Below are 27,298 nucleotides of genomic sequence, written 5' to 3' on the forward strand. Positions count from 1 at the left end.
TCAGAATATGGAGACACAAAAAAAAAAAAAAAAAAATGCTTTATTATGTGAAACTGAACAACTCACAAAAAAAGGCATATTTGGTATTGTCACGTCCGTAACTACCTGCTCTATAAAAATGGCACAAGATCTAACCTGTCAGATGAACACTGTAAAAAACAAAAAAATAAAACTGTGCTAAAACAGCTATTTTTTGTTACCTTACCTAACAAAAAGTGTAATATAGAGCAACCAAAAATCAAATGTACTCTAAAATACTACCAACAAAACTGCCACCTTATCCCGTAGTTTCCAAAATGGGATCACTTTTTGGGAGATTCTACTCTGGGGGTGCATCAGGGGGTCTTCAAATGTGACATGGCAACTTAAAATTATCCCAGTGAAATCTGCCCTCTAAAAACCACATGGCTCTCCTTTCCTTCTGAGCTCTGTAGTGTGCCTGTACATGAGTTTACGACCACATATGGGGTGTTTCTGTAAACTACAGAATCAGGGTAATAAATATTGAGTTTTGTTTGGCTGTTGCCTTGCTTTGTTACTGGAAAAAAATTATTAAAATGGAAAATCTGCAAAAAAAAAAAAAAGAGAAATTCTGAAATGTCATCTACATTTTCCTTTAATTCTTGTGGAACAAAGTTTGTAAAATCAGTTTTGGATACCTTGAGGGGTGTAGTTTCTTTATGGGTGGTTTCTTATTTGTAAGCCCCACAAAGTGACTTCAGACCTGAACTGGTCCTTAAAAATTGGGTTTTGGAAATAAAAAAATTAGGATTGGCTTCTAAACCTTCTAACGTCCCAAAAAAAGAAAATGTCATTTACAAAATAATCCAAACATGAAGTAGACTATCTGTTTTAAAAGCAGAGAAATATAAATTTTTTAAATTGCTAATTATTCCAAATTTTTGGTACATTCTGTATTTTTTTTATAAATAAAAATGAAATATTTTGACTCAAATTTACCACGGTCATGGAGTACAATATGTGACGAGAAAACAATCTCAGAATGGCCTGGATAAGTAAAAGCGTTTTAAAGTTATCACCACATAAAGTGACATGTCCGATTTGCAAAAAATGGCCTGGTCCTTAATATGAATAATGGCAGGGTCCTGAAGGCGTTAATAAAAAAATGGGTATATTGTTTTCAGGATATCATTTTTTTAAGTCACTTCATGTACACTATCGGTCTTGGATCTTCAACTTCCTCTTTGTCACCAGAAACAGACTTGCTTGAGTTTGTCAGACCATTCACTCTGACCAGAGCGCAGGACACTCATCAACGCAATGCCCTACTGTCGGCCTCTTTACCTATGGCGGAGAACTATAGAGCTGTCATACCGTAATCCCAATTCTGCACCTACTATTATCATGAGGATTACATTGAAGATGAACATCTTCCCCTTACAGCAATGGATTACCTAGCTATATAAAGGTCTTACTATTTGTGGTGACTGCTATACAAGGACAACATTTCATGTTAAATTTTAATGGCATCATACTGGTGACAAAAATAAAAAGACAGAGAATCAAAAAAAATTATTTTATGAATATTGAGTTAAAAAACATTCCGATGGAAGTGTCCCTTTAAATGGAGAATGGCACACATTTTTTTTCCATTTGTTTAAAATCAGCAGTAAAAGAAGGTACAAGAAGGCACCATAGACGTCTATGGGTGCTGTACTTTGGGTAATACACTCATGTGTAATAGCTCTTTGTCAGCTTTTCTGTTCAGGGTGTGGTGTTTTGTTATTGAAATGCTCTTCAAAGAAATGAAGGCTCCATTCAGACGTCCGTAGTGCACTGCGGATCCGCAATACACTTAGCCGGCACCCCCATAGAAATGTCTATTCTTGTCCGCAATTGCGGACAAGAATAGGACATGCTCTATTTTCTTGCGGAGCTACGGACCGGAAGATCGAGCCACGCTCCGGAAATGCGGATGCGGACAGCACACTGTGTGCTGTCCGCATCTCCTCCGGCCCCATAGAGAATGAATGGGTCGGCACCCGTTCCGCTTAATTGCAAAACAGATGCGGACCCATTTTATGGACGTCTGAATGGAGCCTAAAGGGGTATTCCGGCACCAAATATTATTGGACTATCCATAAAGTTGACAATTGATTGGTGGAGGTACAATCTGAATGAGGCTGAGCTGTGGTATCTGGCATAGTTGTATGTATAGATGACCCTGGGGCTGTTGAACTTTCATTCTGATGATCGGAGGGGCCTCCCGCAGATCAAATATCTTAAGAAAAGGGCCATCAATTTAGTGGTGGACTACCCATTTAAAAATAATTATGACATCTTCATATTTGAGAATAATATCATCATAAAATCTAACTTAGTGTTGAACAAGGTATTATACTACATATACTGCATATTTATATTGTATATTCTCCAAGTATTTATGTGCTAGGAGTCACAAATGATCTAAAATGTATAAAACTTAGACTTCAGTATGGTCTCCTAATGCCCTTTTTGGTAGAACACATGATTTTCTGTACAAGTTAGTCTTCTATAGATGATTTTTCTGAGTCTTTTTCTCACAGCGTACATGAACGACACCCCAGATGGTGGTAATACATACAAGGACCTTCTAAAAAATGTTTGAATGTTCCACACATTTCTTTTTCTTACAATGCACTACACATTATTCTTAGTAGTAGACAGCTTAGTAGTAGACAGGCTGGCTGTGTGTCTGTCTGAGAAGCAAATGCAGAAGTTCACTTCCATGGGTTGTCACTGAAGCAGCTTCTTAGTCTTTCTCCATAAAATTTTCCAATTTTGTCAAAATTCTACTGAGATCAAAAGGCAGAGGCATGGAGAAGTCATCCTCTTCCCAATAAGGGTGGCAGCGAGGCCTCTGGTCCATCGGTAAAGACTTTGCCAAACTGCATCTGCACCTTGAAGAAAACACACAAGGTCAAGCTTAACATCATATCTACAAAGACCATCCAAACTTTATCAATGTTCTGAAAATTCAGGTCCTTCACAAAATATAAACACATAACATATTCTAATGATTGCAAAAAATAACTTTAGAGGACCTTTCACTTGTATAAACTATGTGAACTGAGTATGCTGCCATATAGAGCGGCGCCCAGGGATCTCACTGCACTTACTATTATCCCCGGGCGCCGCTCCGTTCTCCCGTTATAGGCTCCGGTACCTTTGCTCCTTAAGTTATAGTAGGCGGGTCTTCCCTTGTCCTGTGGGCGTCTCCTTCTCCTAGGCTGCAGCGCTGGCCAATCGCAGCGCACAGCTCACAGCCTGGGAGAAAAAAACCTCCCAGGCTGTGAGCTGTGCGCTGCGATTGGCCAGCGCTGCAGCCTAGGAGAAGGAGACGCCCACAGGACAAGGGAAGACCCGCCTACTATAACTTAAGGAGCAAAGGTACCGGAGCCTATAACGGGAGAACGGAGCGGCGCCCGGGGATAATAGTAAGTGCAGTGAGATCCCCGGGCGCCGCTCTATATGGCAGCAGACTCACTTCACATAGTTTATACAAGTGAAAGGTCCTCTTTAAGGCATGACTATTGGATGCAGAAAGAAAGCAAAATCCTGTTGGGATATCTGGCTAGGATATGCCACCAATGTCACCTCTAGGACCTGCACCTAGCTCCAGAATGGACCCCTAAAAGTGAAAGACAGCGCATTGCGCATGCGCAGAGTGCTCTCCATTTATTTCTATGGGAGTTTCGAAAATGGCAGAGCAAGCGCCCTTTATCATTTTCGGAAGTCCCATAAAAGAGCGCAAGCACTACCACCGCTTTATTCACTTCTATGAGACTACCAGAAATAACCGAGCCAGCGCTCAGCTATTTTCGGCAGTCCCAAAGAAATGAATGGAGGGACCTATAAACTATCTGACATTGGTGGCATATTCTAGCGATATGCCACCACGAGACAACCCCTTTAAGTTGTAGAGCTGCAAAGGATCTATTTTAGAATCAAATCCAGATGTCGTAATTAACATCTTAAGGTGGCTAAGTAAAGCAAAGCATGGCAAGAAACTTTTAATTGACTTTTTCAATGGCTTTTGTCACAGGATATCACACTGAACTCTTCCATCTGCATCAAGTTTCATAAGAGTGTTGAGTAATACGGAGAGTAGTTATGGAGAACTCTTTTTCCCTAAAAAACTATTCCTGGTTGGCCTATCAGAAAGGGGAGGGGTGCTCTCATGATGCTGTGTGGAGAAGTCCATGGACTATATTCTAATAACATCATCAAGAAGAGCGGCTGCAGAGAATTTTATTTTCATGCAGCTGCTCTCCCATTACACAAATCCACTCCATATGATCGAGGAACCCGGAGAATGATTAGGAAATTGCTTGAACATATAGTTCCTAACAGAAAAATGAAGAGCAAGATCTGCTTTTAATCTTTCTATTAGTTCGAAAATACCCATTATGACACTGACTACAAGGCACTGTCACACACTTGAAAGCAGCTGTGGCACACTGTGACTCTTCCTATTACACGAGAGTGCAGCAAGTCATGTGGTTCCCATAGGGGGTTAATGGTAGCAGATTTTCTGCTTGGAAGCCTTTAACTCTGACCTCTTGACTTTGGTCAAAACTGACAGTGAAGCCATTAAAGCATTGTGGCCGGGCCATCAGCAGTTTCCAATACATAAAACACACGGATGTTATGACCTTGTCATTTGTACAAAATAATTCCCCTGATGGTAGATATTACAGATCTTTCAATTTCTAGATTTTATTCCTATAGATAACAAGGCAGTTCTAGTCCTGCTACATACGGGTGATTAGGAAATATAGTATTTTGTTAGATAGTGTTTCAGCTAGGATACCCCATCATCCAGAACGTAGATTTGGTATGTGGCTCTAGCCTTGTATCTAAATGGGGCTTGTTCACATCTGGATTGGAGGCTCCGCTCAAAGCCTCAGTCGCGGATCCCATTAAAAACAGTGGAGAGATAGGTCCTGCATTAAAGACTTTTTTCTTTTATAAAAAAGCGGGATCCTGAATAGACCCAATTTTAGCAAAAGGGATCTGTTTGGCTCCGTTCCTGACAGTTATGTGCCGTTTCCGACACTTTTGTTACTTTCTTTGTTCTGCTCCTCAAACGAAACAGAACAATGGAAATCAATAAAGGTGATGTGAACTCACCCTGAGCGGCCCCTCACTGGCGCCCAAAACCCAAGGCACAAGCCTCACCAGTCATCCCATAGCTATGCCCGTGACTTCCTGATGAAGTCATGAACCAAGTATATCTAAGTTCACAAGTATTCTTCTCCGTCAACTTGATTTCCATGCTGAAGAGTCAGTGCGCACTTGGGTGTCTATTGAATCATTTTAAGGAATTGCATTAAATTCAATGTTTGTTTTCAATATGACAATTAGAATGTAATAAAAGCACTGGTAAAGCTAGCGCAGATACTTGACCCCAAGCAATATCTTTTTTTACATTGTTTGATTTTATCCATAAAAGGGCCACCCATAGAGAGCACATGGATAAGCAATGGCATCCGAGAAGTAGTGGTATTAATATTATTGCTTTAATAGAAATAGTGACAAGCAATTAGTGTAATAGAACGGGTTCTCATTTTCTTCCCATTCCCATCCTTCTTCACTGGCTTGCGGCCCAGTTGCTGTAACATCTGATGTCTTTGTAGGAGCTTATACCGGCTCAGTGTTGGCAAGGCCGTACTAGTTCTTAGGGAGCCCGAATAAGTAACTCCCTGATGAAAATTTTTACTCTAATAACATAGGTAATATTGTGGCAAATGGTTTGCTTAGGGCATATCCACATGCTGCAGATTTGAGCGAAAAACAGTCCCACACCTTTCAAAAAGGGTTTGCTTTGGAGGCCAACACATTGAGGGAATTTGAAGGGGCTGACCTATCTCGCATATTGATGGCATATCGCTAGGATATGCCACCAACATCTGATAGGTGGGGGTCCCAGAGGTGGAACCTGCATCTCTCTCCAAAACGGAGCCGGCAAAGTGAAAGAGAATGGACTGCGCATGCGCTGCTGCCTTTCATTCATTTCTATGGGACTGATGAAAATAGCCGAGTGGCACATGCTCCCATAGTAATGAATGGGAAGCGCAACGTGCAAGCACAGGCACCGCTCCGTTCACTTCTATGGGGCTGACAGAAATAACCGAGCCAGCTCTCGGCTATTTTCGGCACTCCCATAGAAAAGAAGGGAGGTTGCGCATGCGCAGTCTGCTCTCCTTCACTTTGTATGCTCCGTTCGTGTGGTGGGACCCTCACCTACAGGACACTGGTGGCATATCCTAATACATAATGATATGGCATATCCTAATGATATGCCACCAATGTGTGAGATAGGCCAACCGCTTTAACATTCCCCCCACTCCATTTTCATTTAAAACAAGTTGTAAACCTCACATATGCAATTTTTTTTAAATGCCTCTGCGCCGCCCCCGTCACTTTTTCGAGAAGGGGCGTGGCAAGAGAAAGACCATTTTGAAATATATGCCAGGTATTTCAGTTTAGGTGCACGGAACGGCGGGGGATGCGCCTAATTTATGACCAGGCATGTGCCTCGTCAAAAATTGGGCGCAGCACAGGTGATATCATAGACTGGCATACAACACCAGTCTATGAGAAATTCCCCCCATTGATTTCTGCAAGTTTCATTCAGATGAATGGAACAGTCACTGAAATGTCTGCAACAAATCTTCTGTGTGTTAACGTACAATACTCTAAGGCTAGGTTCACACACTGCAAATGTCTTCCTCAGCCCCCAGTCCTCCCACACACCCTGCACAAGTGGCACATGGCACAGTACAATGACTGCACTACATGCAGATATTCAGAGTACAGCATCCAGCCTAGGCGATCATATAGAATATAGGGCATATCATTTAACATGCTACCCAGTTTATTATTATAGATGCACTGGGTAACTGAGATGACTTCTAGAACAGGAAAGTCCGAGGCACAGTCTAGGTAGTGGGCTACTACTGAAGATAAATGTGTGTTCCAATCTTAGGGATTTCTGAATTGGGGTCAGATAATATTTGCATGTAGCTGTACGAGTGGGCCACCAGAAGTCATTTTATTGGTGGGCCCTAGGCATCTCAGTCCGACAATGGAGGTGCACTTTGTAGCTACTCTGTGATATAGGTAATGGATGAATGTCCGCAACATAACTCAGAATTCCCTAAAGGAAATGAGTTTTATATATTTTTTAACTATACAACCCCTTTCAGATATTCACAAGGTACTACAGCAATGTGAGTAGAATCAACATTTAAAAGCTTCAAAATATTTCAATATTATAGGCCATCAAATTTAGTCATTCAGCCTTAAAAAAATCCTTAAATGAACTTCAAAGAGAACATGACAATTTCCTCTGGACAAGCTTCTCCACATTAGAATAAAATAAACATCTAAAAGCAGAATTAATCTCTATGTAAATAGGTATATAAGCCTCCGAAAGAAAAAGTCTTACGTTATAACAGTGCTAGAGGGACCCGTCAGTAAAACAGATGATTATACCATTATCTACCGTATTACTACTGGGAAGTACTCCGGTTGCTTCTACAATGTCATACTCCTAAACTACTATGTTGTAGTACATTCTCAGTATATCTTGGACCATTATATATCCCGGCATCTTCGTCATGACCTCTTTGTGCCATAAATTTCACGACATGTTGTCACCATGAGATTATATCTTCAAGGGATTAAACAACCTATAGCTGTTTGAAAAGCCGAGCTGCTTTTTCGACAAATACTGCTGATGCCAACATTCAAATTTTAGACATTCTCCAGATATGTTCTTTACAGACAGTCCCTTTAAAAAAAGAGCTGCCATGGTGATCAGTAGCCCCTAGTTACCAGTATTCATTTCCCCATTAAAGGGGTTATGCCGTGATTGATGTAAAACATGAAAATCGTACATCATATAGAACAGGACAATCTATGTCTAACAAGCTAGAACCAGCCCTGTACCTCACATGGAACAGGAGATCTCCACATTCATTGTTCCAATAGTTCTTCTACATTTATTTCAGGCTGGTAGCTCAGTGGACATATCCTTTCTCTTTCCCTGTAACTGCCACAGCTGCTAACAGAAGATATGGCTGGTGACAACTGAAGATTTTAAATGAGCATGTGCGACCACCTCAGTGAGGTGGACAAGAAATAAGGAAAATAACAAACAGCAGATACATTTTATTGACTAGCTCACTGACTAGGGTAAACTTTTTAAGTGCATGCAATTACAGAATTCAGATTCAGGTGCTGGTTTAAATAATGTAGAATTTTTTTTTGTGGCACAACTCTTTTAAAAGAGAGTGAAATTACTGATATCTAATATTAAGACCTAATTCCCACATCACTGCTTGGCCAGTCATTTCCATCACTGATTGTAAGCCAAAACCAGGATTGGGTCAAAAACAAGTTGATATGTTTCCAGTATACCTTAATTCTGTGTAAAACCCACTCCTGGTTTTTGCTCACAATCACTGATGGAAATCACTGACTAAACACTGCCATATGAAATAGGCCTAACGCTACTATTACTACCTAATCTGTAAATCAGTACGTCAAACAAAAACTTGATTTTAAAGGGGACCTCTTCTTCACTCATTTAGCATGTATGAGTGCATCACGCAGGGCACGGTCTGTCTTGTTTACTTCCTGACTATTCTAAACAGAGACCTCCGCCTAGCAGTGATCCCGGGGATGTCACCGGTACTAATGGGTGGTCTATAGCCCTACCCTAGGCTCTAAAACAGCCTTGGGCAGCGCTATAAGACTGCCCATTAGTGCCGATGATGTCACCGGGAACACTGCTAGAGGGAAGTCTCTGTCTAGAATAGTCAGGAAGTAAACAAGACAGACCGCGCCCTGCCCGATGCAGGGGAAAGGGGAGCATCGGAGCAAGAAATGCTCTGATGCTCCACTCATACATGCTAAAGGAACAAAGAACAGGTTATGTCCGGGTTCAGCTCTGAACCTGGACAACCCCTTTAACTGCATCTGTAATAAAGTTACCTTGGCACGTGTATAGACGCCAGTTGTTAACACAATTGCAACTTTGCCTATAGTGTTTGCCTTTCCCAGGAACTAGTGTCTCCAAGTACTCCAATACCCACAAGGATTACAGTAGAGCCAAACTGTATAATAACTGGATGGTAGCAAGAATTATATTATGAAACACATATCAAAACTGGCAGGTAACAGATATGCAGAAGAATAAAGTCATTAGATGACAGGAACCGAATGATGATGGTAAACAGACAATGGTACAAACGGATAAAGGAGAGGTCAGTCAGTTAATGAAGCAGACAGATGATCATGACAGCCAGGTAATGAAGAAGACAGATGAAGATAACTAAAGGTGAACAAACAGAAAACAGCTAATCCTAACTAACTCTCCCTGAATCTTTCCATGTATCCATTCTTGTCACTATACCACTGACTCTCAATGGCCCTAAATATCCCCCTATTAAGACCCCACTTTAAAATACTGACCCTAACACAACAGATGGAGGGTGCTAGGATCCAGAGACCTAAAAACCCAAACTGAGCAAAGCTGAACTGGAATCAATGCAAATTCAAACAGCAAGGGCACCGACCAAGATAAAGAATCAACACCTGGACAAGGATAATCACAAGAACCAAACTAAAAGCAAAGAGTAACTAAACAAGGAAATAGATAATATATGCAAGAATTTGCTGGCATTTTCACATCAGAGACCACAAATACTTTAAGAAAGGCTATCCAATCAGGAACTGCTTCCCAAACGAAACTAGCTTTAACCAGTGATCAGTTGACCCACACTAATGCATCGGCTGTTGCATAGCAGTTGCCCTGAACAAACTAATAGACAGGGAAGATGACACAACAGCAGTAAACCTACTAGTCAAAACATGATGGACTGGCATCATCTGCAGCTTCCGACACTGCCACTGCTAAGTGCAATGCCACCTACCAATCCCAGATTGTGCCCTATTACACTGTGTTCTTGGCTACCATATCTCCTTGTTCTGATCCTCTCTAGGTTCTTCCTCTAGCATCCCACCCGAACGCTCAATTTTTACCCACCTATACAATTACTGTATTCCTGTTGGTACTGGCAGCTGCTGGCTAAACTTTTTGCCTTGGCTTTCAACTAAGTTCATCAGAACCAACACACTCTTAAATCATTTGTCCAGTAGAGTACCCAGACTCTAACCAAATACAGATGTGTCCCTCCTTACCTTTTCTCTTGGCTTGACATATCTCAAAATGAGTGAGATACTCAGTTTGGAGTTGTTTATGCTATAGCTATATGTGTCTATATGTGGACGCCCAGTGGTTATGATGTGAATTGCAGCCTGTTAAGTGTTTTGTGAGTATGCCATAATAATGTATTAAATTCCTTTACTGAGAAATTGTAGCCCTTAACTAAATTCTCGGGAGTGTAAGGGTGGACACATCTGTTTATGGGCGAAGAACACCCTATAGATGAACTGTGTGATCCAGTTTAATATCTTCTCTGGACACAATGGGATTCAGGATTTTTTCCAATATGGGAACAGTTTGTGAACTTTGTTCTCTTCTTCCAATCAGAGATGTCTTGATCATTATCTCGTCAGGCCTCATTAGTCATGTGATGTAAAATATGTTCTACATTACAAGCATACATTAGAACCTTTTGGTTCCTTAATTTAATGTAAAAAATGAATTGGTCCTAATGGTGTCTTCCCCCTGAGATTTATAAATGGACTCATAACATGACTTCTGGCACCTCCTGAGCCAGTGTCATGGTGTTCTTTATGGTCTCCTTGTGGTCTTCTACACTCTCACCGTCGTACATAACACGCCTGCAGTGGAATCACCGTATAACATTCTCATATATCTGCTGCGTTCACGATTCAGCTTGAGATAATAGCATCTGTTAACATGCACTAAGTACTATCACAGAGCACATCACTTCATAAATAATAAGATTAGCCGACCTGAAGGCCCCCGCAGAAAGAGTAATGAGTTTAAATGTTTCTCATTAGTTATTTAAAACAAGCGGATTAAAGGGACAGGCAGTGGGTAACCAGCAATGGGCCTTCTGGCATGAATACTCTGATACTTGTATTAAGAGACTCTGATGGGTAAAGAGATTTGTGGAGAATGAGCCATTCTTAACATCTTCACTGCCAGTCAGGCATTTGATGGACTGTTCACTTTTTATGAATTGAATGCCAAACTATGGGCACAAAAAGTATTTCAGATATAAAAACACCATATTTTCACAATTGAGACTGTGACCTTTATTCTACTTAGGCCTCATGCACACGACCGTATGTATTTTGCGGTCTGCAAAAAACGGATCTGTAAAAAATACGGATGACGTGCGTGTGCATTGCGCATTTTGCGGAACGGAACAGCGGGCCCCTAATAGAACAGTACTATCCTTATCCGTAATACAGACAATAATAGGACGTGTTCTATTTTTTGGGGGCACAGGAATACGGACATATGGAAACGGAATGCACACGGAATAACTTCAGTTTTTTTGGCGGACCCATTGAAATGAATGGTTCCGCATACGATGCGCAAAAAAACCCAGAAAGAAAATACGTTAGTGTGCATGAGGCCTTATTCTGCATACAGAATTTACTCATCTTTAATTGAGTATTTTTTTTTTTATGATCATTTATACTGTGCTGACATAGTATATTGCGTTATATGGTATAAACAGTGCATTTATTTACATAGGTCCCGGCATAAAATAAAGCTTACAATGTAAGATTTGTACAGCTCAAGGCTAGCACTATCCAGCGCACTTTTTACAATGCTATTCAAAGAAAGGGTCTACTTATGCAACCATTATTATTTACCAGCTGAAGGGCCCGGCTTCGCTCGGGTATATTTAATCTATTTTTTTTAATGTTTGTCTGTGTCGTTAAAAGATATCAACACTATCCCACTATAACAGTGACATCTACAGCACCCCACCCCCTTAACAGTGACCTCCAGAGCCCCTCACTCCTTAACACTGACCCCCCCTCCCACAGTGCCCCGTCCCTTAAAATTGGACCTCCACAGCAGCCCACCCCCTTAACTTTGACCTTTACAGCAGCCTTCCTCTTTAACAGTGAGTTTCACACCACACCACCCCCTTGACCGTGACTTGCACAACCCCCCGGCCCCTTAACAGTGGCCTTTACATCAATCAGCCCCTTAACACTGACCTCCATACCGGACCATCCCCTTAATCGTGACCTCCATAGCAGCCTGCCCCTAGGGTGGCCAGTCCGGCTTTCAGACTCCCTGTCCTCCGTCCGGCGCAGGGCCTGGACAGACACAAGTTGTCCTTTTGAACAGCTCACTCTGCACTGTGCTGTCTGAGTGTGAGCTGTAGGAAGAAAGTCACCGTCCCTCTCACCCCTGCAGCTGACAGAAGTAGATTTTTACCTTGATTTTTTTCAATCCCCGTCAGCTGCGGAGTGCGAGGGGGCATGGCCTAACCGGATAAGGATTGGCGGGACCTTGGGGCGGGGTTGTTATGGAAACCTGGAGTAAAACTGTGTATGTGGAGGCTAACGGCCTGCAAGCTTCTATTGGCTGATAAGGGTCATGTGACCAAGCTTCTATTGGCTAATGCATTTTTTGGGGGAATATCTCAGGAACGGTACGTCCTAGAGAGCTGAGACCTGGTCTAAAACATTCCCGAACACCTGATGTACCTGTGTGCCAAATTTCGTGATTGTAAATGCGACGGTGCAGATTCCTTTAGCGGACATACATACACACTTAGCTTTATATATAAGATTTTGCTTCTTATTTTATTGAATGTAAGTCTTCTGCAGTTTTGTGCCTATGGCTCTTACGGAAAACTATAGGTATCCATGGTAACAGACTACAAATAAGCTGTATAGTCTGATCCTGCAGTCAAGCTCAATTCTAGTCTAGTCCTTTATTTAACATAGTGTTTGAGGGGGTAGCAACCAGGAACGGACACATTGAAGGAAGCATCCCAATGCAGTTTGTTTGTGGTCTATCACCATGGAGACTTATAGTTCTCCACGAAAGCTGTATATACAGAACAGTAAGCATTTTATAATTAAAGGGGGTTTTACACTAACAACACATCCCTTATTCACGGGTTATGGGAGAAGTGTCTTATTGCTTGGGTTCCTACCACTGCGACTACCAGCAATTCATGAAAATGGGGAACCGGGAGTCCCAAATGAGAAAGGAGTGAGGGGGGCACATAAGTGTTGGATACGGGATATGTTGTTAGTGGCAAAACCCCTTTATGACTAAAGCAACATTTTTCATTTCAGATTAACTTGAACAATAGAAACATTACATCGGGGATCCCTGACACTCAGCAAAGTAAGACTGGTGTAGTCGAGCTGATGGTTGACAGTGAATGGCGCAGTACACAACCAGATGTGAATATATGATGCTTGCAGTTTTATTTTAGGTTCAAGACAACGCGTTTCAGATTACGGAGGATACCTTTATCAAGTCTGTGTAACAGACGTAGCTGTGTATATGGCGTGAACGCCAGTGAGTGAAGCCGCTAGGAAGTGCGACCTGGCTCTGCTGCAAAGACACATGCAGCGTTCAGGCTCATAGGCAGTTTAAACGTTTCAACTGCCTAAGAGCCTGAACGCTGCACATGTCTTTGCAGAAGGGCCGGGTCGCGCTTCGTAGCTGCTGCACTCACTGGCATTCGCGCCATATACACAGCAACATCTCTTACAAACTTGATAATGGGGTGCTCCGTACTCTGAAACGCGTTGTCTTGAACCTAAAATAAAACCACAATCATCATATATTCACGTCTGCTTGTGTACTGCGCCATTCACTGTCAACCAGCGGCTCGACTACACCAGTCTTGCCAATATCCACAGTCTTGACGCACCACACTGGCTCCTGCCACCAGGGTTCCTGATAGTCTAAGCTGCACCAACCTACTGATTTCCTTGCTTTTTGCCTTCACTGGAATTGTGCTCAGCTTAGCACAACTCAAACAGCAGTGAGGAACAAGTCTGTGACATACTAACCCTATCAGCGACTTTTGTCTTCTGCCATATATCACTCAGCAAAGTAAGGGGACTTGCAGGAGCACAGTGTCCTCGTATATATAAGCACAGGCATGACTGTACCGGCAACTTTTCCCATTCAACTGCATGTGGCAAAAGAAGTTACAGGCACAGCTGCTCATATGGACGAGCCACTGTGCCTGTGCATACAATGCAGGAGGTATGGCATTTGCAAGAACATCAAGGTGGAAAACAGTATTGGCTATTTTTTTGGCCGATCTTGTGGTTTTTCCACAATACAACCATGTTGCACATGTCAGGTGGCTGCTCACCCCTCCCTAAATAACCTGCATACTCCCTCAAACCAATAATTTTTCCAGTTTTACGTGAAATGAGATGGTCAAAGAAAACTTTTGGCCAACTGTGGGCAAGGTCTATTTTATTTGCCTATATAATTTGCAAAAATGACACATGTACCGTACTTGGATTGCTAAGAGCAACAACGCTGTCTTCATTTGCATTCACTTCTTTTAAACAACCGTTAATACATGTTGACCTAATGTTTCCATAATCACTAATAAGAAGCTAACTGTGGCACGTAATAAATGATTGACAATGTACAATGCTGACCAGATGTTATTTCAGCCACAACATTGCAATCTCCTGGGCCCTTTTTTAGCAGAACACACAACAAAAACCAGTCATTTAATTATTAATGAAGCATTCGATATTGCAACATCATCATCATCAATTCTGTTTATTCTCATTAAAACAGGTTCTGAACCACATTACACAGATACCAGGGCTCGACATGAGCATCATTACCAGGACTGTTCCATTGTATCACAATGGTAGACTCACACACTATTAAAATCAGTTTGCCTCCTGGTCATGCACTAAGAGAAACGGGGATCATTTGGAACTGCCGCTCTGTGAGGGTGCATTCACAGTCTGCTTGTCCACAGGGCCAAAACCACATGCATTTTTTGTTATGATTTGCCAGGGTCCAGCAGCTATCATAAGTGAAGCCCATTAAAGTCACAAAGTAGATTTTGCCATACGGCTCTTGGTCGAGAGAGAAAATGAAGCATCCTTTGGAGTGGATCTGGACCATCAACACAACGACTAGTCAGCAGCCTCGAAGATCACACTGACATGAGTTTATATAACACCGAGCTAGTCATTGTATTACCGGTAATGGTCAGATGACAAATGTAATGTGCCAACAATCCAAATCCACATCCAAGATGGTAACATGCTCCTAGTTGGACTTGAAATGGGCTCATCCAATCACCAATAGAGTTCAATTTGAAGTGGATTTCCACCCAAAAATGTAATATTGGCCACATATTAGCAAAATAAAAGTTATAGGATCACCAAAATGTGGTCATTCCGGTTTATTTTTACGAGATATTGGTCTCTCTTTTGACTTGGCTACGGCGGCCATTTTTAAAAAACAGGAAGTATCATACGAGTTGTCAACGATTCTCAAAAACCAATGGCATAATTTACATTTTACAAAATATTAATTTGTATGTAGATAAGGCCTTTTTATTGTATAATGAAAAGTTCCACAACTTTCAAATGTATTTTATGTTTTAACTTTTTTTTTCAAGACCTCGGAAACTACCAAAGAATATGACAATGACAAAAAACAAAAACAAGAGGATATTAGGAAAAAAAAATAAAGCAGTTGTCTCATGAGATAAATCCTTTTTAAAAGGCAGCCATATTTAGCCCTGATTTCTCTCCACAAAAAACGGCTACATATCAATTCATGTAGAGGGTCCATGTTGTCAGCCTGCACCCATTTTTTTGCACCCTTGAATGGATGAGTTTCAGACAGAAAAAAATTGAGCATGGTTAGGCTAGTTTCACATTAGGCAGAGGTACAGCCTACCGTAATTCAGTGGATCTAGCTGCTCACTATCGGAGCCTCTAATGGGATCTAGCGGTGATCAGTCCTATTTCCAGGATGAGTGCCGAGGTCTGCCCATAAAAAAAACAAAACAATGCATGTACTGGTTTTGGTCAGGCCAAAATCTGGCGCTCATGCCGGAAACTGGTCAAATTCCATTATAGTCAATGGGGTCGTGCAGTGCATGGCCCTATCTGGCTATGCTGGATATGGTGAATTCCAACAGGCTGTTCCTCTGCCGGATACCTTTAGTGCATATGTCAAAGTAGCCTTAGTGTCTCTGCACAGACCTATGGTTGCACCATTGACTTTAATAGGTCCGTGTTTTGTCCGTTGCGTGTACGGATGGAAAATATGGCCGTCTGAATTGGGCCTTACAGTGGAGCTAGCTGCAATACCTAACCCAACCTGTGGAAACATGTAGTAGTGCTTCTGGAAGAAAGCAGACATGTTTTTGTAATCCTGTATACCATTCATGAGATTAAGGCCCCTTTCACACGGGCGAGTATTCCGCGCGGATGCGATGCGTGAGTTGAACGCATCACTTGTGCGTTGCGTGAAAATCGCAGCATGCTCTATATTCTGCGTTTTTCACGTAACGCAGGCCCCATAGAAGTGAATAGGGTTGCGTGAAAATCGCAAGCATCCGCAAGCAAGTGCGGATGCGGTGCGATTTTCACGCACGGTTGCTAGGAGACGATCGGGATGGAGACCCGATCATTATTATTTTCCCTTATAGCATGGTTATAAGGGAAACTAATAGCATTCTGAATACAGAATGCATAGTACAATAGCGCTGGAGGGGTTAATAAATAAATAAATAATAATTGAACTCACCTTAGTCCACTTGCTCGCGTAGCCCGGCATCTCCTTCTGTCTTGATCTTAGCTCTGTATAGCAACAAGGACCTTTGGTGACGTCACAGTCATCACATGATCTTTTACCATGGTGATGGATCATGTGATGACCGGAGTGACGTCACCACAGGTCCTGTTGCTACACAAAGCTAAGATGAAGACAGAAGGAGATGCCGGGCTACGCGAGTAAGTGGACTAAGGTGAGTTAAAAAAAATTAAAAATTATTTTTAACCCCTCCAGCGCTATTTTACTATGCATGTATTCAGAATGCTATTATTTTCCCTTATAACCATGTTATAAGGGAAAATAATACAATCTACAGAACACTGATCCCAAGCCCGAACTTCTGTGAAGAAGTTCGGGTTTGGGTACCAAACATGCGCGATTTTTCTCACGCGAGTGTAAAACGCATTACAATGTTTTGCACTCGCGCGGAAAAATCGCGGGTGTTCCCGCAACGCACCCGCACATTTTCCCGCAACGCCCGTGTGAAAGAGGCCTAATACTGCTGAAATACCCAGCATCGTCTTGCTGTATAATATGCCATTGCATTTTCTAGAAATAAATATCACCATGCCGAAATTTTCAGCAAATCCAAAGAACACAGCTTAATAACTGTCCAAACAGTGTGCTGCTCCACAGACTCTACGGGACGTCATCCACATCCCCAGCCCCTGGTCATATTATTAGGGGGGAAAAAAACTACTTTAGCTAAAGTGAGTGTTAATTATAAGCCTGCAAGAGAGTCAATAAAAGGTTAATGTGAAGTCAGAGGATAAATTATTCCCCAGCATTGCCTCACTCCCCATTCTAAATGACCAACATTATACCTCCTGCTTTAATCAATAGATTTTACTGTAATGCTCTGAGCATTGATCTGCAAAATGCCAAGTATTCTGATGACGTCTTTCTGGGTGCCATAGAAGGGACTATATAACTCATTCCAATCTTTTTATTTTTTGCGAAGTGATACCCGTGACAGAAAAGGTTACATTTTAATGTTCTGCTGATCATAATGCAGATGAATCTGTAAACAAAAATTCTGGGAAACAACTATTCAATGAGAAAGGGGCGGCTTTAGAAGAGCTCTTCCCATAGATTGCAATCACAGATACAACATTGGGTATCCAGGTTTCAGTTTAATTTTTGCATTAAAGTAATTTTACTTATTCGCTGACAGCAAACAGAGTTTGTCAATGGTAATGAAACATCCATGAGCTGAACCTATACAGACCTAATAGTTGACAATTGTTGCCTAAATAACTATGATACCCAGTGATGCCCTCACCCGTCAGTGAATAAAATGGAGTCTAATCAATCGGCGCCTTGCTTGGTGAGCTGAGAGAAGGCAAAGGTGCTACTACAATCGCTGGAGCCTTCTCAAACGGCTCATCGGCGGGGGTCCCCGGTATAATAATAATCCCACAAAACCCTTGTAAATAAATAAAAAATCTATACACTTCATATGGAATGGTAAACACAGAAAATGCACTAAAAAGGATCCCTCTCCAAAGGCTGACCCTGGAGAGAAGTACTGTATTTTTCTGACTATAAGACGCGCCCAGGATTTTGAGTAGGAAAATAAGATATTTTTTTTTCCATCAGACCTCAGATCAAACCCCCAATCCCCCTCAGACCCCCACATTAGACACCCATTCTACATCAGACCACAGATCAGACCCCCCAACCTTCATCAGCCTAAGATCGCCCCCCCCCAACCCCCATCAGCCTCAGATCAAACCCCCATCAGCCTCAGATCAAACCCCCATCAGCCTCAGATCAGATCTCCATCGGCCTCAGAGACCAGAGTTGTCCACAATACTCTATGTGTAGTTGACTAGTGATTTGTAAAGTGGCAGGACTATGGGGGACATTTATTAAGATCAGCGTTTTAGACACCAGTCTGTGCTGGCGGTGGATCCGAAGTTGTGTATCCACCGCCGCTTCTAAATGTAAGACCGCTTCCTAGCTGACTTCCATTTAGACCATTTTCTACACCTAAAACAGGGTAGAAAATAGTAAATGAGACGGGCCTTACGGCCTGTTCCCCCCCCCACACACACTTCAACCTGGCATGAATGGGGAAAAGTTGCAGATTGTGGCGCAAAGCCACAACCTCTGGCAGATGTCACCGTTCTTCTCATCCTAAGATTCCTTGTTCATGACTAGCATGGCAGTGACATTTCTGGATCTTATGGATCTTTCACATCAGAGATAGTTATTTCCTGCTCCATTACAGGAGCATAAGTGCTGGATTCGCCACATAACTGACAGGAAAAAAAGTTTTGGATGCAAGATTTTTCTCTCTGCTATTTTTAAAGAAATCTCCAACGCAGATGAAAACATGCCCTTAGAATGTCATACAGGATTTATGAAAAGCATTATAACCTCCTCACCTATTTAAGGTAAAAATGAATGAATTGACATTTTGTAAGTAGCCTTGTATACAACTCCCCACCAATATATTCTCTTGCTGCAAGCTATACAAAGTGAACTTTTTTTATGCCCCTCTTTTCATAAGAGCACAGAGTCTAACAGCTGATTAGCTCCATGTGGCTGACCATTGACCTTGGTCAGATGGTAGTCACCTGAAACCTGGACACCTGAGCACGGTGAAGAAATGTGTTAGTTCTATGTGTCAATCCTATAAAATGGTCCTCCCATAGTGATTTAGGTTCAAAAGCAGCATATAAGGTTCCTCTGCTGTCCTCCGCACAAGGCTGTGCCTTACAATAGGATATACGGTTTCAAAGCAGGCTAAAGTACCTTTGCCAGTAGGCTAGATACAAAGCGTCCTTTATTTTCACGGCTGAACAATACAAACAAACGTTTCTTCGGAGCATGCTGTCTCATTTGTTCTGCTGAGTTGCCCTGCACTTTCATGTGGTCTCAAAGCGGAGACCTTTAGTAAAATCCGATAATGAACATATACCTCTATATATGAGGCGGTCTATTGACCTACTGACTGTGGCTACAACTCTGGAACTAAGAATCTTGCTATTTTAGGTATTGTTTCCAAGGAATGCAACACAAGATACTCCTGGAAGCAAATAACAACTACATTTCGAGACACAAGAACACAAGAAACTTCTTCCAAAAAGATCCATAACTTTTATTAACATCCTATCCAATAAGGTATAAAAAAAAAAAATCCACTGGGGTAATGGATATCAAATATAAAGGGGGTCATTCGGTGTCAGTGTAGAAAATAATGAATGAGACAGACCTGACGCGCCCGTCCCCTTCTTTCCTACGGCTACTTTTTTTTAGACCTGGAGTGAGTGGGGAAAAGTTGCAGACTGCAGAGGAAAGAATCGTTGCGCCGCAATCTGCGCCCCAAAATACGTCTAATATAGACATATTTATAAATAACCCCCATAATGTCTACATATTCAAAATATAGCTCATAGCTATAGATTTATACCAGGCTGGCAGCTCAGGGGCTGTGTCCTTTCTGTTAGAACTTTTTCCCTGTAGCTGCCACCATTTCTAACAGAAGATGTGACTGTTGACAGTTGACGATTTAAACTGAGCGCATGCGACCAACTCAGTGAGGTGGACGGAGGAATAAGAAAAAGAACAAACAGGTGGCTATACTAAGGGGCACATTTATTAAGACCGGAGTTTTAGACGCCGGTCTTCATAAAGCCCTGCACTAGCGGTGGATCCGCCACAGTTATGTACATAACTTCTGTGTATCCACCTCCTGTCCTAAATGTAAGACAACCTTACATTTACACCATTTTCAATGTCTAAAACAGGTGTAGAAAATGGTAAATGAGACGGGCCTGTCAGCCCTTCCCCGCCATGTCCACTTTTTTAGACCTGTCATGAGCGAGAAAAAGTCACAGATTGCAGCGCAAAGGACCTTTACCAGCAATATGGCTAATATAGGCGTATTTCTGTTTAATAAATGACCCCCAAAAATTTTTATTACATGCAATTACAAAAGTATTCAGATCCAGATGCTGGTTTGAAAAATATAGAATATTTTTCATGGGACAATCCCTTAAATGGCAGGGCTCAATATATGGATTAAAAATTACAAAGAAAACAGACTTTCTCAAAGCCCTGTACACATTATACTTGTAGGCTGAACCACCGTTTTCGGTAGGATACACATACAATCTAATGTTTATTGGGCGCTTTCCCACTACAGCTGATGTCAGGGGACAGATGGATAGGGCATGTTGATTTCACTTGCCAGGTGTCAGTGGCTTTTTCCTCCCTCCCTACTGAAAATGCACACACACTGGACATACAACCAATTGGATGCAACAAGCACCTACTGTAATCTGAGACTGAGGGTGGGGTGCGTTCTAAAACCCCTCCCTTGGATACCAGGAAAACCTGTCCTGACCCTGGTCGAAAGGGCTTTAACACTAAGCTACTGCCATGACAACAAACTTTTCACAATATTTTTCCAGGAGTGATGGTTGTTTTTATTCTTGATCTATATTAAGCCCCTTCCCCTTTTCTGAATCTTGTTTCATCATATATTTAATCTGGTTACCAAGCAACCAGTAGACTTCTATTTCCTGTGACCACCAATTCATTACATTACGTCTACTATAGTGAGCACAGGATATAGGAACAACAGGCTGGCAGTGTTGGTTCCATTGCCAAGAACCATGCTAACGACTTCAATGTATTTAGATGTGTTACACAAGTGCTGTAACATCTACTCTTCCTCAATGAATAATGCAAATTACCATATTTTTCTGACTATAAGACGCACTTTTCCCCACCAAAATCGGGGGAGGGGGTGCTGATGGGGGACATGGAAGGGCGTCTTATGGTGTGAATGTGAATAACTGCTTATGGAAGGCAGGAGATGCGGAGAGAGGCGAGCATAGCACTGCAATGGCTGTACTCACTGCTCCCTGGTCTGCTTCCGGGTGCTCCGCTGCACGTGTCCTGACTGGATATAGCATCAGGACATAGTGCAGCGCTAGGTCGGCAGCAGATCAGGGAGCAGTGAAAATCTGCTCAGTCCAAAAGCAGGAGAGGTAAGTCAATTTATTTATTTTGGGACTCTGATCTGAGGTCTAAGAGGGATGGGGGTCTGTTCTGAGGTCTGATGGAGCTTGGGGGTCTGATCTGAGGTCTTATTTTCCTCTTCTATATCCTAGGTGAGTCTCATAGTCTGGTGCAAGTTATGAAGCAAAAAATATGGTAAATAGCATTATTAATGGGGTTCTCCTTATAACGAAAATGTACTTTATCTGCCCAGAGTACCTCAGACAGTGCATAGCTTTGCCCCACAGACCTGTATTTCATGTTAGCACTTTCCGTCCCCTGTTTTCTGCATCCTTTCACCCTGGATGTTTACATGCAGAAGTTCCTATTTTCATCAGTTTCCTGCGGAGTTCCTATTCCAATCCCAGCATGCTTTGCTCTGTAAGGTCTTATGTGCCTTGCTCTGCTAATCTGACATCGAGAGAGGAGGTGTAGGGGGCAGCGTGGAAGGTGGAGTGAGCCCCGAGAAACATTATAGAGCAAAGCTTGAAAGGTTTGGTTAGAAAACCCAATAGGAAGCTGCCGAAAACAGGACGGAGAAAACACAGGCATGAAAAACTGGTATATGGGGCAAAGATATGCACTGTTTGGGGTACTCTGGGCAAATAAAAAAATATCATTATTAAACTGGAGAACCTCTTTAAGTATCATGAAAAAGCAAGTATTCATACAGCTAAAGAAAACTATTTGTCAGATTAACCTTAGGTTTCAGTTAAAAATTATGTAATACTGTAAGTGATTTCTTGAGTTATTAATCGATTGAGATGACTCTGTAAGATAAGGAACAGTCTGTGAAGTTCAGCCTCAATAGCATAATATTAACCACGTAGATAAAAAAAAAAAAAAAAATACAAAGCAACATTCAGAATATAAAAAGTAAATATGAGACCTAAGGAACAATGACCATAAAATGCAGATGCAAGCATTATACAACAAGGGGTTAATAATGAAGCCGTAATGCTTAATGGGAATTGGCATGCATGGTGCAATTTGATCATAGTCAGGACTGCATTACTGCTGTCCATGGGGAGCAGCCATGCACGCTCCTTGAACACTTACAAGTCATTGGCAGGAGGACATTTAACACATCAGGGACCCCGTCAGCTTATCAGATCAGCTAATCAATACCATTGACAACAGCTCTGTCTAAAAGCATTGCCATTGCCCCTGAGAAGACTGGGTAAAAAAAAAAAAAAAGCCACTTCACTATACATTACCTTTGACCGTGATACTACTAGAGACCCAAGAGGCCCAGAGATGCTCCTTCCACCTAACTTGCTTCTGCCACAATGGAGGTCTGCTCTGGAAAAAGTGACCCCAGGAAGTAGAGAGCTTTGGCTAGAGTCCCTTAGGTGCTTACTAGAGAGAATCAGGTCATTTCTCTTTGCCATCTTGACTTTCCTGCATGTTACTGGCCTGGTATAAATCTCAGACAAATGTTGAGCAGAACAAGACTCAGTGGGATACAAATGGAGTCTTCATGTAGCTAGCAGCGACATGGAGATTTGAGAGTTACCTGCAGGGATCCTTTCCCCTCTGCCTGACACACACCTGGAGACCCCCAAAAGAGATTCTACGACAAATTTCATCCTGCTGCATTTAACGCTCCAAAAAGCAACTTGATTGTTCTCCATTCTTGTCAAGATAATTCCAATAGACAGGAGAATAGAGTGCCGAAATCTTACCAGCCTTCCCAAAGAAGGGACTGCACAGGCAATCTAATAGTACATGCAATAAAACTAAATTTCTGAATTAAAATCCTCAGTCTTGGATTTTGACCCCCTTGTCACACATTTATACTTTAATTAAAGGCATTCTGTCTGCAGAAAATTCACTGATAAACCAGGCACACTGTCTTGTGGGGCTAGCTCAGATGAATGTACCTGTCCCTTAGTGATCCACTGCCTCATTTTGGAGAAAAAAAAGTGCTTTTAAACCCATATGTAATCCAAATGAGTATTTAAGTGCACCAAAGGCGGGCCCACGCCACTCTGTGCACCCTTGTTCCTCCTCCTTCCTCTGCCAGCCCCTCCCACTTTTTCATGATAGACATGCTAGATTATTACGAAGAAACCTGGCCCTGTCAAACAAGGACCAAGCGGAGGACAGAGGAGGAGCAAGCGTGCAGAGTCCTTAGTGCCCTTAGCTCCTCATTCGCATATGGATTGAAAGTACTTTTTCTCTGTCGAGTTTAATAGCTAATTTCTTGGTGACAGATTTCATTTTAGATTAAAGCATGTAGAGGAGCAATAAATATCACTCTTAGAGCACTCAAATATGTTCTGATAGTACATCATGGAGGTCTAATGTGGGATCTATTCCAGCCCATCTCCAAGTCTAATTGCCATTTATATCAACATTGCTCCCTAAGGCCTTGTGTGCACAAATAGTCTCCATGCGCCATTTTACCATGCTCCATATAGCGTAATTCTCTCCTATGGGAACCACTCGGGAATGCCACAGTGAAATCAGGGGCATATAGTGGTATAGCAGAGAACCGCAGATGTCTCTGGGTGCCCTGGTTTGGGTCTTACAACTGAGCACACAGCAAGAATTTTCAGATGTCACAGCAACAGACCAGCAAGGTGTGACGGCACTGTGGAAGGGTCTTTCAAGACACTTGGGCCCCAAAAAAATATACACACAAACAATACATGTCTATGCAGTACTGCTAAACACTTTGTGAACTACACACAAGTAGGAAAGCTCAAAGGACTTTACAGATCATATACCAAAAGTGTCCTCATGACATAGGCTGGGCCCAAATAACTTTTTTACTGTATACACTACATATTTGCATGCAGAGCAATACATTAGGGTGAGCGCACTGATTCTGAATGAACCTGATTTGTACAAAATTTCTCAAAAAATTTGGATTCTAACTAACCTGAATTAGTTATGTGTTGTCGGGGAGATACTCATCCTCATTACAGAGAGCGCCTAGTATGCGTAGTACATGTGCAGAGTATTGTAGGCCAATCAATGCCTCTCTGGGTTTCGGGGAAAGATATTTGAATGAGGTTTGCTAAGCCAATCTGATGCCAGCAGATGTAAGATGTGCTAATTTTCATATATATTTTTCCAAGAAACCCAGAGGAGTGTTGACTGGTTTACAATACTACTCATACATACTCAGCACCCTTCAAAAAAAGAAACCGTACCCCAACCAAGGCCTCTCAGGCAGCCAACCAAAGTTTCTTTGCTTAGTTCTGTTAAAGGGTTGTTGCCCAGAAAAAGCTCTCTCTCTGCAACAAAATGTTTGAAAAATTCAGCGAACCTGAAGCAAACCAAATCTGAAAAGCCTCTCTAGTATACAGTAAAAATTAATAAAAAAATAAATAAATGATTTTTAGTTTTTTAAACTATACGTCCTTATGGATAACTTATATCTCTTTATATCTGTTCAGTGGCATGTTTCATACAATTTTATCTTAGGAAATTCTTCTGGAATATATCTTCGACAGAAGGCTCCAATGAAGTGTGAACAGAGCCAAAGATACATTTTCATTCACAAACACTGCACATCTGGCCAGAAGAAAAAAGCAAAAACAAAATGTCAAAATACTATCTTCTTCAAAACCAGGAAGGATTGTAAGATCTTACAGAAAATTTAAAAAAAGAAAGTGAGAAATAAGTGGCGGAATGAATGATCCTTTTGATGAAGCGCTGCACTGGATCCGGAGCGGAGAGACAGTTGAGAGACGAAGTTTACACGGTGTGAAGTGCAGAGGGACGCAAATGCTCAGAAATAAAACAATCCTCTCTCTGTGGGTTCGTACTCTTTAAATAAGCTCTCTCCAATTGTCAGCTCCGTTAATTGCTCAGTTGATCGGTGGCACAGTTGCAATAATCAAAAGCATGGCACGCTCCATTCCTTAGACAAAATGTAATAAGCAGTTGGTGTCGTGGGATTGATGCTGTCAAGAAGTTTGTTGTTTTCCCTGCGTGTCTTGTTTGTTGCTGGTAATTAGATAGACAAAGTAATTATTGTTCACATTCCTTTGCTCTATTTCTGTCTGCCTCTCTTGGCAATCCTTGGCGGTGTATTAACCCATGTACAGCACGATGCCGAACTCTAACAGGGAGCCATTAATAATAAGGCAGACGATATAGCGCGTGAAGTTTTCCAAAGGAAGACTCGGGTAGTTTGATGGCTTAAACTACTCTAACTGTCTTCATCATATTGATGTTGAAGTTACACTTTCTGGAAAAAAATGCCATCTGGGCCCGATCCGGCTTCATGCACATGACCATATTTGTCATCCGTGTGCTATAGGCATATGTGCACATGGACCCATTCATTTCTATGAGGCCATGCTCACATCCATATTTTTTGTGCATCTGCCCGGCCATTCCTGAAATTATAGAAGATGTCCTACTCCTGTCCATACTGTGGACAAGAACAGCCATTTCTATTTATAGGAGAAGGAGAAAAAAAATTTGCATTTTGCAAATACAGATACGGTCATGTTCATACTGGCATCATAGTTTCTGTTCCGAATGGAACCGCACCGCTGGCACCGCTGAATGGCACCGCTGGAGCCTTTACCAGATAACACTGGCACCTGATCGACCCCATTCACTTACAGTATCTGATCGGTGGAGTCTGACACCCAGGACTGAACGGCAGGGTTCCCAGGTGTCAGCCCCTCACTGATCACATACTGATGACATCAGTATAAAAAAAACCTCGGAAAACACCTTCAACCAATGCCAAAACTATACCTTTGTCCGTGTTATCCATCTTTCTGAACACCAAAAAAGTAACCAGCAGGGCGTCACCAATGGTTCAAGGAGCGCAAGCCTGCCTCTTCATTTGTTCCCAGTCCGCTCCCGTCACTTCTCTCATCTTTCAACTCCGCCCATCACATCAGGGTCTGCCTCAGCGACCGGCGGCAGAAGCTGACCTGGTGGAGGGAGCTAAATGACAATAGTGACGTCACAGAGAAGGGAGTGGACTGGAAGATGCAAGGGGAGGTACTGGGAGCAAATAAAGAGGCGGGGTTGGGATCCTTGTTTCAACAAATGTCAATAAATGCCTGATCCTTTTGTTCCCTGGGGAGATAGCCTGGCTCCAGGATTGTTGAGCAGTAACTTACTCCCCTCTTCCCACTGACAACACATCTGTGATGAGCTGAACACAGTATGCATGTATATAGCGGAATGGTCTAGAGGTAGCTTTAGACTAGAGATGGTTGATTGAAGATAGTCCCCATCCTCAAAGGGCCCATTGATATTTACAGTGAAGTCTCAAATCTGTGAAGCTCCTCACTATGAAGCCAACAGGAGTCTTAAAGAAGCACAAAAAAAATCTTAGCATGTAACGTATGCCGTCATTTCCATAGCTGGCATTAGTAGCATTGGATTACTATTTGAGGATGAGGCAATGTAAGTGCAGCCATTTTGAATAAATGAAACCTGTTACTTTACATTATATGCTGATATTTATCAACTGCTCCTGTTGCCGACACTAGACGGAGTCTTTTTTACTGTTGCCTTGGTTTCAGACATTGCTAA

The 27,298-nt window shown here is 42.0% G+C and overlaps 1 protein-coding gene across 3 annotated transcripts in view; it reads right to left on the bottom strand.

The window, feature by feature from the left end:
* Positions 1-2,488: 2,488 nt before the first annotated feature.
* Positions 2,489-27,298, bottom strand: part of FTO (FTO alpha-ketoglutarate dependent dioxygenase) — a 273,069-nt gene continuing 248,259 nt past the window's right edge. For 2 of the 3 annotated variants that reach the window (XM_044270300.1, XM_044270298.1), the window contains exon 9: positions 2,489-2,900. In XM_044270300.1, coding sequence (XP_044126235.1) covers positions 2,753-2,900 — 148 coding nt within the window. In that variant the 3' untranslated portion in view covers positions 2,489-2,752. The remainder of the gene's footprint in view (positions 2,901-27,298) is intronic. The other variant, XM_044270299.1, reaches the window with a different exon arrangement.

This window comes from Bufo gargarizans, chromosome 10 (genome assembly GCF_014858855.1).
Source record: "Bufo gargarizans isolate SCDJY-AF-19 chromosome 10, ASM1485885v1, whole genome shotgun sequence".
NCBI lineage: Eukaryota > Metazoa > Chordata > Amphibia > Anura > Bufonidae > Bufo > Bufo gargarizans.